At 42.3% G+C, this 11,184-nt stretch overlaps 1 protein-coding gene across 2 annotated transcripts; it reads right to left on the bottom strand.

Moving 5' to 3' along the window:
* Positions 1-419: 419 nt before the first annotated feature.
* LOC119904773 (dnaJ homolog subfamily C member 17-like) lies at positions 420-10,726 on the bottom strand. 2 transcript variants are annotated; one of them, XM_038721456.1, is made up of 7 exons: positions 10,533-10,726; positions 4,355-4,424; positions 2,714-2,772; positions 2,542-2,629; positions 2,145-2,221; positions 1,327-1,447; positions 420-496 (listed from the first exon to the last, which is right to left on the bottom strand). In XM_038721456.1, the coding sequence occupies exons 1-7, from the start codon at positions 10,611-10,613 to the stop codon at positions 435-437; spliced, it is 558 nt and encodes a 185-aa protein (XP_038577384.1). In that variant the 5' UTR covers positions 10,614-10,726; the 3' UTR covers positions 420-434. The 2 variants fall into 2 exon arrangements, 1 of the variants encoding a protein (XP_038577384.1); XR_005444737.1 differs by having other exon boundaries at positions 443-496; positions 586-1,447.
* Between the last annotated feature and the right edge of the window lie 458 nt (positions 10,727-11,184).

Here is an 11,184-nt window from a genome sequence, read left to right as displayed (position 1 = left end):
TGTTTTTCTAACTGAATACACAAATGTCAGGGAATACACTGCTGCATTAGATGGCTATCAAATTTTAAAACCAGATTTAATGTCTAAACACATTAGCTAACATCCCTAGCGTCCGTTAATTTGCACAGGCCTGGCCGTCTCCAGGAGGAAATATAATAAGCCCTCTCTTGGCATAGTTACAGGTCTCTTGACGACATCGGGCCTACTCTGGAGGAATGAGAGTTAGAACAGCACGTGTGCTCAGTGGTGAGACAGCGTATGTGGATTACAAATATAACAAAGGTTCTATCAAATCCAGACGTTCTGCTGCACTTGCACTCATATGGAGCAGCTCCTCCAAATGCAGGACCCCCCTTTCTTTTCCATCTCTCTGCATTATTCTCTAAGAACTGCAACTGCTCATCCTGACTTCTCTTCCCAGCCGTGTTGAGAGTTCAAAGCCTTACCTTCAATTTGGGGGTCACATTGCTCTTGGAACATCTCTCCACTCCTGAGTCTGGGGGGAAACATGAGGGGAGAGATGAGACAGTTTCGTGAAAAGACAAAGAAACAATTGTCTTGTTGAGGCAAGATATATGGAATTACCAGGCGAGGGACTCATCCAGATGGACAGTAATTTTAAACGGGCTGTCACGCAGTAAATGTATGGCCTGCCTATGTACAGTCTGATGATCCACTGAGCGCCTCTTGAGATGGAACAGACAAGAGTGGGAGGGCTGGGGAGGCCATGACTGCTTGCAAATGGAAGAGACTCAAAAGACGTGCTGGCTATGCATGAGTAATTGTCAAGCCACAAAAACGGGTCTAGTCTATGTCCAAGAATCAGTAATTCCCCTTAAATACACACACTTCCATGGTCTTATTTTACAAGACTCCTCATTTTTTTCATGTCTCCAGAATGGAGACACCGAGGCTTTAATGCAAAAATATTATCAAGCGGTTAAGAGTCTGATGGACAGCTATGTGTGTGCGTGGTGCTTGGCATTCCTATGTTAATCTTGCCAAGTTGTCTTACTGACAAAAAATAAAACAGACCTCTTGAAAATGTTTTAAAACAAAACATAAATTCAAATATACATTCAGTTATTGTCATTTGTGTGAACGTTATTTGGTAAACCACAGGGTGCGTGGAGACTGCTGTGGTTGGACTGACAGAATGGTCATTGGGAAACATGGGGGTTCACTCAGCTGAGGCTTTCAGGATTGTAAAAGAACTTCACTGGATCAAACTGGATTTATCCAGGCAGAACAGGGTGGCAGTGAATTGGTTTGGTTAACGTGGACTAGAGCAGACTGGGCTAGGTTAAAACTTGAAGTGGACATTACTGCTCTGAGTGTAGCCTTCTGTTTGCTGCTGCTGCGCTTCCCTTTCTCTCTGTATCTGCTCTCTGATGAGCCTCTGTTCCTCCTCAAGCTGCCTGGATCCCTCCTCTCTCAAACGGGCAATCTGGTGGAAACAGACATTGACAATAAAGTAATGTACACAGACATACTGGTTTTGGGTGACAGCAGGTTATGCATCTTTACTCTTCATTAAGCACGGACGTAATTTATCACCTGTATGGCTCTCCCATTCTAAAACACCGTTTCTGCTAACCTGTGTTTCTGGAAGAATATGCAGATCACCTTATTTCTTCAGTTAAAGCAATAACACCTTGGGATGAGACACCAAATGGAACAGTGCCACCTACTGGTTACCTCCTCCCACTCCCAGGCAAGGCAACATATTTACATGCATTAAGCACACTGAGCACATGCCATGACTCACGTTGGAAGCATGCACACCATTTTTATTTATCATTGGCTTTCTGAACAAAGTGCATCAAGTCATGCAATATCACTTAATGGGTTTACTGATAATTATGATGGCAGTGGAAAAAAAAGCCCCTTTCTCAGATACAGCCTTTGTTCCTGACCCAAGTCTGTGGAAGATTTCAAATCAATCCGAATGGAGCATTTGACGAAAAACAGACTAAAAGCACCTGGGTGTGCTTCAGAGTTTCCTGGATGCACTGGAATACCTTGTTCCTAGTACACAGCTGACACCTGAAGTACGTTGCATTTGTTATTTTATTTTCTACATCTTCTCCAGGCAACATTTGGTGCTGTATCATCTCTCACATGGTTTCTTTAAATTCTCTTACCTCTTCCTCAAGTGTTCTAGTGTTTTGCACCTCCTCCTGGCTGTGAGCTTCTGCTTGTCGCTCTCGGGACTCCAAATCTGTTATAACAACACACACACACACACACACACACACACAGATGAGTCATCTGTCCTACATATACTCATATTAAATCTCTTTTCCACAATGAAACAGTGTTAAATAACTGGTTACTGTCTAACAGCTGCTCTTAATTCATACAGGACAGGTCATGCAGCTGTCCTTAGCACTTCTCTAGCAAAGCTCAGTCCTTGTGTTAATTCTGGAATATGGACGACTTGATTTAAATACAACCTTCACAAAGCCAACACAATAATCATTTTTAATAGCGAGTGAATCAAGAACCTTGAAATACTTCGAGAATTACAAAGTGACTTACCAAGCTTAATTTTCTTCCTCTTGTCATCTAGTTTCCTGTTTCTTTCTTCTGCTTGTTTCTTGGCAGCGCAAATCTTATCATAGGCAGCCTGAAAACAGCATTACACACCAGGATGAATTTGTCTGCGTTTATCGCGCTTTAATGACAAGTTCGGAGGTGTTAGAGGAGTTACCTTGGCAGCAGCATCAGTTAGCACCTCAAGAGCCTGGGACAACTGGTGGAAGAGCTCCACTAGAAGAAAGGGATGAGAGCAGCAAGAAAACTGAAAATGCTGCTCTTGAATGCATTACATTATTGCTTCAGGAAACAATGTTTTACATGTGGAATATGATCTTTAAAAACAAAAACAGGGCTATGATTTCACAATGATATAACACCAGTTTTTACTTTGCCAATTTGACACCTTATTCACAAGAGACAGAAGAGAGAGGGTGATGTTGATGTGAAGAGAACATGACATCTAGAGGGGGCTTATGCAAAAAGAGGCATTATGTGCTCAGTGTGATATATTCATGCTGAAGCTAGGACATGGGGCTGAGACAAACTGAGACATTTTATGCTTTAAAATGTGCTGTAAGTCTCACGAAACCTGTTTCCTCAGATGACAGAGCAGTGCATTCCTTCACAAACCATTGGCCGCTCCGTCTATCGTCCATTAGAGCACCTCGAGGGGCCACTGCCTCAATCACTGCTACCACACAAGACTTCACCTCCCTAGTTGTCATCTCACACACACACAAATGTACACAGGGAGACCACAATCCCACTCCCCATCATACAGCCGCCACACTACTTCACTATACTCGCCAGGCTTAATCATTCACTTATGGGAGGCCTAACGGACCGATACTGTTACTCCCTATGGGACTGGCAGAGAACGCTAATGGGAGGCTCTGGAGATCACGCTGCCAGCAGAGGCGCTCAGGTTACCTAAATGCACAGAATGGGCTGGAATGAAATCCAACTGGGGGAAACCTGCCATGCCCACTAGGCAGCTCAGATTGTCACAACATGGGGGCTTAAGGAAAATGAGTGGAATAATGGGGGGTGTCTTCTGTCAGCGTGGAATCATGACCCCCAAGTCACCTCTTATATGCACACAACCTTCCCCCTGAGGGGCAACAAGACTCGCTGCTCTCGTGCGATAGAGACCGAGTCTGTCTGTGTGCGGGTTCAAGTGTTGAGGCCCTCCAAACCGCTGCTTTTCCATTTCTGGGAAACCGACCCCCTGCTTTTGTATTATCCCTCTCAACCACCCAACCCCACCAATTTCCCTTTTTTCCCTGACATAATCAGGAATTGTCTGAACCATCCAGCAACCACATAAACCTCACTTCAAAACATGCCTCATGACCAGTCTTTTGTCCAAGGTGCCTTTTATTTCCCCTCTCCTGACAAAGCGCTACACTGAGATTTCCTGGTCTAATTATTGACATGCTGGTTGGCGACTGGCTGCGGAAGGACTCATAAAGCCATGCAGGGACGGAGTGTGGAAACACTGGTGGTGGCAGTGGTGCTTGGCTGGTCACGTCTTGCTAGAAAGCTGGCGGGCGAAACAGGCGCTGGTTAGACTTCCTGCAGAGTGCTGTGGTGAGGCTGTCTGGCAGGGAATTACTTGCTGAGAGCGCTAGCATTTAAAGTTTGATGGCCGCTCGGTCAGATGATTAATCCTAATTCTTTCAAAAACAATGCAGAAATTGGATATACAAATAATACATCTTGATCCATTTCTACTGTGTGGCTGACAGAGGTCTGAGGCTCAGGATGGAGAGAAAGTGAAGAGAAACAAACAAACATTAACTGGCTCGCTCACCTGCTTTTGGGTTGTCTGGGTTCTTGTCTGGATGGCAGGTCAAGGCTTTCTGTCGATAAGCTTTCTTAATCTAGGAAAAAAAACAGAACAAACCCTAGAGTTATGTAGTATGGAAAATGTAAATTAGGACACAAGGAAGGCGAATCATCCACTTAAGCACAGGTTTTGGCTATGTGAAAGTTAAAATTCCTACTCTCAGTACCAGTTATCTTTATCCTGTCGTCCTTGGCCCACAAAAACCAAAGTCTGAATAAAAAAATGATGGTCCCATTGAAATAATGGCACAATGGTATGAGTCCTGACATGAAAGCACCGGGGATGAAATGTGGTCTGAATTTAAATATAAATCTGGGAATGTATTGTTTGGATCAAATAAACACCTGAGCCGATCCCCTGCTTCGTGTCCTTCTGACATGTTATTAATGGACTCACACTGCACAGTGAATTACCCACACAAGAATTCCAAACTATTCTCAGGCCCACTGCCAGTTTTCTAGATAAATGTGGCCTGAGTCTCAGCCTAGTATTAGTCTATCTTTATTCAGACTTAAAATGTTACAATAACATACACAAACAGAGTGCCATTGTCTATAACAAATCTGAGAAGTCCGCCATTAATATCTTAGGCTGGTAGCCAAAACTTTTGGGGGGTTTCGGAGAGCCAAAGTGGAAAAATTAAACAATACTTTGGAGTATTGTAATGGCATATGAGGTTTTAGTTATAGCTGATTTTTTAACTCTGGGTCACTGGGTGGAATGTTAACCATTCATTGGTCCTTCTAGGGACCAGTTAATGACAAGGTGGTTTTCATTAGATCTCCGCTCCTCTGGACAAACAAGGGAAGCAGGAAAACTTTCCGTGGAGACCAGAGGGGGCTATAGAGTGCAGCGCTGAAACTTTCTGCAAACACGCTCACATATTTGCATTGCATGCTAAGGAATTGGCACAAACATCCCCTATATATCCAAGCTCAGACAGAAACACGCACAGACATAGGCTACACTTTCTCACCAGTCTTAATCAGCAATGCCAACGTTCTGCATGTTTTCATATAACCCCCCTTAGCGCAAATCAATCTCCTGCCAGTATGCTACAGGCCACAGAATTTGGGAGCTCTTTTTCTCATGTCTGGGAAACGTTTGCATTGGACGCTTTGCGCTCTGGCATATGTAGTGTTTCCCTTTGTGTTGTTTTGCAGAATTGTATCTCTAATATGCATGCCAAAGCACACAGAGCCGACTTCACTGGGGAGGGGAAACAAAACTCAACTTTGAGGGAACTGAACGGAAAGGTGTAATCCATCAGTGTCTTTTTAGCAGAAACTCCACTGACTCCCCATGACAGTCAACATAGACACATTAGGCTAGATGCCTATTGTCTAAAGTACAAGAGCAAAGCCTCCACGTGATTATATGGAAGCAACAAGTCTCCAGTGAGCCCTCTGGAGACTAACATGGCTCAGACAGCTCCTAAACATCACAAGTCCTTTCTACTGTATCTTGGTCAATGTTACATTTTTTTCTTGTTATAGTTCCAACAGTAAATGAGAACTTGGTTCATTGAGAGGGCTTTGACAGACTAGACTTCATTAAGAGATATTTAGTCTGGCTGCTTGGCACACAGCGCCTTCCTACAGATCAAGACTGACAGGGCTAGACTGGCGCCAGACACGTACGCTTACTGTTGGCCTAAGCCCACTCCCCCTTTTAGCCTCCCTCTGTCGGATTCTTCTTTTTCTTTTCCCGCCACTCGCTGTCATAGCTTTGTCTAAGTCTCCATAGACTTTTGGTAAGGTACAAGTAAGAAAATTCATCTGTATACAGGTATACAGTTGAAGTTGTTTTTTTTTCCCCTACCGCACCGAGCAGTTATTGGTTATTGAAAAGCAGTTATAATACACTAGCACTTTCTTGAGTTGTGTAGTCCATCACAGTATGTCTGCATTCATTTTTGTCACTGTTTGTCAGTGGTAATGCAGTTTAAGTGCAGATTGATTAACAGGAAAAAAGTCTGCACTCCATTACCTCACAACAATAACGCAGTTTTGACTAAACTAAATGCTTACTGTATTGTAATTCCTTTCAACCAATGGATACCTGGAATGGAAGAAATATATTAATATAAAGTAAAGTAACACTGTTCGCACCTGTGAAGTTAAAACAAAACCACTGCTATGGTCCTTTAAGAGCTCTTGCCATGTCCTCAGTTTACACTCACTCTAGTTCTCATGTTCTTCAACACCTGCAGCCAGCTGACAAGATAAACACGTCTCCACATCGGCTGTAAACATAGCAGATGTCAGGAAAAAAAACGTCTGGCCAGCTGAGGTGTTTGACAAGCACAAACTGTCTTCATTGATGCTGTTCTGGTGCTGAGTGGCCATGTTGTGTGTCCTCATCTTTTGTCATTCTGAGTTCAGTTAAATATGCTGTTAACACACATTCTTCTCTTCAGGTTTTTCTCTCCCTCCCCTCCTCCTGTCTTTTCCTTTTCACTCTCTCTAGCATCCTTCACAATATCTTGTCTCTACTGCGCCTCCAGTGAGGTTTTGGTTAATAATACATGATTACTCCCATCAATGCCGTAACACGCAAGCCTTAATTGATGCTGGAAGCCCCTGCAGCCCCTTGGTCCTGCACACTAGAAGCCGAAGCAGGCCAACTTTTGAAGAGGTTAGCATATGTGTGGATAAGAGGTCAGAGTGGCATCTTCCAACAGGACTATTCCAGTCAATAACTTTAGCAATTAACTTTGTGCAGGTCACCATGACCCTTTAGGATTGGCTCTTGGATCAATTCTGAGTAAGACATGGACAGAAAACCATAAGAGGCTAAAATCAACAGCTGTCCCTTGTGCTTATAGATGAGCAAATATGTTAATATTTATGTGGTGTCTTCTATTTCTCCAATCATGCAGCAGCAAGGCTACAGTAGCCTAATGGTTAGTGCATGGCGAAAAACAGACCCTCTGTGCCTCCCTGATCCCTGCTTGCCACAGTCGGAACTGCATGCCCACATCTTGTCCTCATTACACCAGTCTTTGTTGCCAATTATAGTTGACAAACTGGCTCTGGTGAAGCCGCAGCACAGCCTGGGTAAGGCCCCTAGCTTGTGTGGCTGATTAGCTGCCTGATCTGCCATGGGCCCATCCTCCTTAATTACAACACTCTGCTATTTACAGGACATTATCAGCTGGAGGAAAATAATAACAGGCACAACAGGGAGAAGGGAGGAGATAAGCAAGGACAGGGGCAAAGAGGACATGAACACAGAAAAAAGGAGAGCTGAGAGTATGAAGAAAAACTGGATGTAATGAAGAGAAAGTGAAACACTCTGACTTCCCATGTGCTTGTGAACCTGATCAAACCTCCTGACGAACTGGGCATTCATGCAATATTATCCCATATTTAATTTAAATGGAATGGTATGAAGATGAGATGTCATTATCATTCTGCAATCATTTTACAAAGTTCTTCTTTGCAAATTGTTTCCAAGCCAACAGTAATTGAAAACTAGCTCAGGTTTTTATGTCATGTTGCCTGATGTAATAAAAAACTGTGTAACTCTGGAACACAGATGAATGCATTGAATGTAAATCGCTTGGGCAAAGCTGTCTGATGTTGAAAGGCCCAAAACACCTGCGGACTACACGTTAAATCACTGATGATGTGCAAAGTGCACCGTCGGATGCAGTAACAATCATAACCTGCCTGCCCTGAGCAAGCAGAAAGAAGCTAAGAAGTAACTCATCATTGAGAGCAGAGAGCTTATAATGTGCTACTCCAGTGTAAAGCAATCGCCTCTCCTTGCTCTGTCAGTGACTCTGTAGTAACTGCCTATACGGCAACACATCAGGTACACTACAATTTGAGTAGCTGAATAAACCACAAGAAATTATGTGTGGTCTTGGCTGTTGACATTGTTTCACCAAGCAATATCTGTGGTAGGTAAAACACACAAGCTACGCATCAGTATAACTCTTTAAACTCTTTTGCCTCCTGCAAAAGCCTCCCTCAGCGCTACAAGGAAACCCCAGTCATCCATTGTCATTAAATCATAGACTCGGACATGCCAGTTTCCATCATCATTTATCAGCCAGCCAAGCTCAGAAGAAGGTGAACAGCACTGATAACAGAAAGAGATGCTAAATAGAACCAGGAGGAGATGCAGAACGCGCATACCCTACGTCAATGCAATGTTTTACAAGCTGTGGCTAAGCCCACATAAACAGGCCCTGGGGTGAGCTCCCCCCCCCCCTGTGATAAACAACATGCCTGATAGTGGTGGCGCAGCGGGCCAAACAACTGGGATAAGTAGCCCATCTGATGACATCTGTCTTCACACACTTGATTGATTCTCTTCCCTCCGGACTCAATGCACTATACGTACACACACACACACACAAACCCTTTCTATCTCCCTCGACCATCAACAGACCTCACAGAATCAGCCTTCTGCATTTGGGAGTTTCAGTTCTACCCAAGCCACAACCACTAACTTCCTCCAGGATAATCCTCCGGGGAGGACAGGACTTTGAAATCCAATTAAGAAATTAACTTCTTCCCTCGTTTTGGCAGCGATTCTAATTTCCCTTTGGGCCTGTGGATTCTAGATGCTGGAAACTGTGAGGAGAGGTGGTCGGAGGGAAAAGGCTGGATTCAGCTCTGGGCTGGAAATGAAGAGGACAGGAAGGGAACCTTCTCAGAGTTGATTGGAAATCCATGCAGGCACGAAATATCATTCAGGCAATATTCTCTTTCTAGTATGTAGAGGTCCAAAAACAGATGTAACCTTCTGTAAATAAGCTGTGCTTAGTATTTGAGGAACTCCTGCCCCCCAAAAATTTATTGTTCAAGCGTTATCAGACGCAATCATATTGCCACTCCTCACTTACAATGTAAGTGATCAATTATGTTGGTTAAATTTTAGATAAGGAATATACATTCAGTTGGCAGACTCAAAACCATAAATAAATAAATTCACATCTAAGGCTGCAACTAACGATTATTTTCATTATTGTTTAATCTATCGCTTATTTTCATTAATCTTTTAGTTGTTTGGTCCACAAAATGGTGAAAAATATTGCAGTGTTTCCTAAAGCGACGTCCTCAGATGTCTCTTTTTTCGCCCAGAACCCAATGATATTCAGTTTACTGTCACAGAGGAGTAAAGAAACCAGAACATATTTACATTTGAGAAGCTGATATCAGAGAAGTTGATCATTTCTCTTAAAAAAAGACTCAAAACGATTAATCATTTAACAAAATAGTTGCCGATTAACTTAACAGGTGACAATTACTCGATTAATCGACTAATCGTTGCAGCTCTGTTCACATCCATACTATTTAGAATTTCTTAGCGCTGAAACAACTTATTTAGTCTACTTTAATTACTCAATTAATTAATTGATTATTCCAGTGACAAAAAAATATTTGGCAACTTTTTAATAATCACTTAATTGTTTTTAAAGAAAAATGCAAAATATTTCATGCTACTAGCTTCTCCACTGTGATAATTAGCTTATTTTCTATGCTTTATATCATTGCAAGATGAATATCTTTGGGGTTTTGACTTTTTGTCATATAAAACAAGCACTTTGATGACATCTCCTTGGGAAATGTGTACTGTTTTTACAATTAATAAACCAAACCGATTAATTGATGAGGACAACAGTTGGTTGCAGTGCCAGACATTATATCCACCCTCACTATACCGATACCAAAGACTTTACTGATGTGATGTCGCCACTAAGCGGCCTTTTCTGTGTATCACACCTTTTTTTGCGATTCAGCCATCAGCAGGTTTGTCTGTCGTTGGCTACCTGGTGGTCTCACTAGACCGAAATTTTATTTCCTCGCTTTACTTATCTGACGTGTCTCTAAACAGAAAAATTACTCTCTGTGTGTTACGTTGTTATACACGGACACACGATATAAACACACACACACTTATACAAGCTCCATAGTAGCAAGCTATCATAACCTCCTGCTTCCAGGCAAAAATATCCTCACACACTTACAGTCTCTCCTTGTAGAAACACAACTGCTTTTTAACATTTAGCTAACAGTTGGATAAACAGTCCACTAAAACAACAATCTAAAAAGAACGGCTAACTAAACAGTAACGGCGTTTTATGTCACTAGCTTAACTGTTAGCTTAGCTAACTTCATTTACACACCTCTTTCGTTGTAGCAGTGCTTTCAATGCCGAGTAAACCATACAGGTCCATCTGTAGGATATCCTTGGCCTTTCCGGACATTTCTGCTAACACTGAGCTACAATACCAACACAAAATAAATAACAGTTGTAAACGCTACGTTAATGTCCCAGCTAATTCAACTGTTTGTTATTGTTCCAGGCAGCATGAATCTGACGCATGGTTTGACGTCGTCGACCTTTCAACTAGAATGTGCACTGCAACCTGGGAAATGTAGTTTTTTCTTCTTCCGTTCTCCCATGAGCTGTAGGTTAAATTGAGAACCTTTTAAAGTGGTAATTTTTTACCACAGCATTTACATCGAAAAATATATTAAGTATGAATCATTTAAACTCGTTTTAACTTCTTTGTGGTGTCTTTCTGGGCCGTTAACGAGTGATAAATCAGGCACCATGTTTCACACCATTTCTTCTCCACATGTATTTCAGGTGTGAAATTGTTTTACAGCATGTTCCCTGGCTGGCATCAAAGGTCCAATCGGCAAATTTTGACCATATAACTTTGTTATATTGTATATACATGGCCATAGTTAAATAGATTGATTTGTAGCTTATGTTATATACACATATACATATATTTAAATATATATATACAGTGGGTACGGAAAGTATTC

Source organism: Micropterus salmoides, unplaced genomic scaffold, assembly GCF_014851395.1.
Source record: "Micropterus salmoides isolate LMB-PRFRI ecotype aquatic unplaced genomic scaffold, ASM1485139v1 Ms_hic_scaffold_1511, whole genome shotgun sequence".
In the NCBI taxonomy this organism is placed as follows: Eukaryota; Metazoa; Chordata; class Actinopteri; order Centrarchiformes; family Centrarchidae; genus Micropterus; species Micropterus salmoides.
This window is presented reverse-complemented; position numbering and strand designations above follow the sequence as displayed.

What these genes read in the sequence shown, in the direction of transcription:
- LOC119904773 (XM_038721456.1), bottom strand. Translation starts at nt 10,613, where the DNA reads ATGTCCGGAAAGGCCAAGGATATCCTACAGATGGACCTGTATGGTTTA. An exon ending in GCACTGCTACAACGAAAGAG is followed by an intron (nt 4,425 to 10,532) that starts GTGTGTAAATGA and finishes TTTTTTTCCTAG; the next exon opens with ATTAAGAAAGCTTATCGACA. An exon ending in CTAGAACACTTGAGGAAGAG is followed by an intron (nt 1,448 to 2,144) that starts GTAAGAGAATTT and finishes TGTTTCCACCAG; the next exon opens with ATTGCCCGTTTGAGAGAGGA.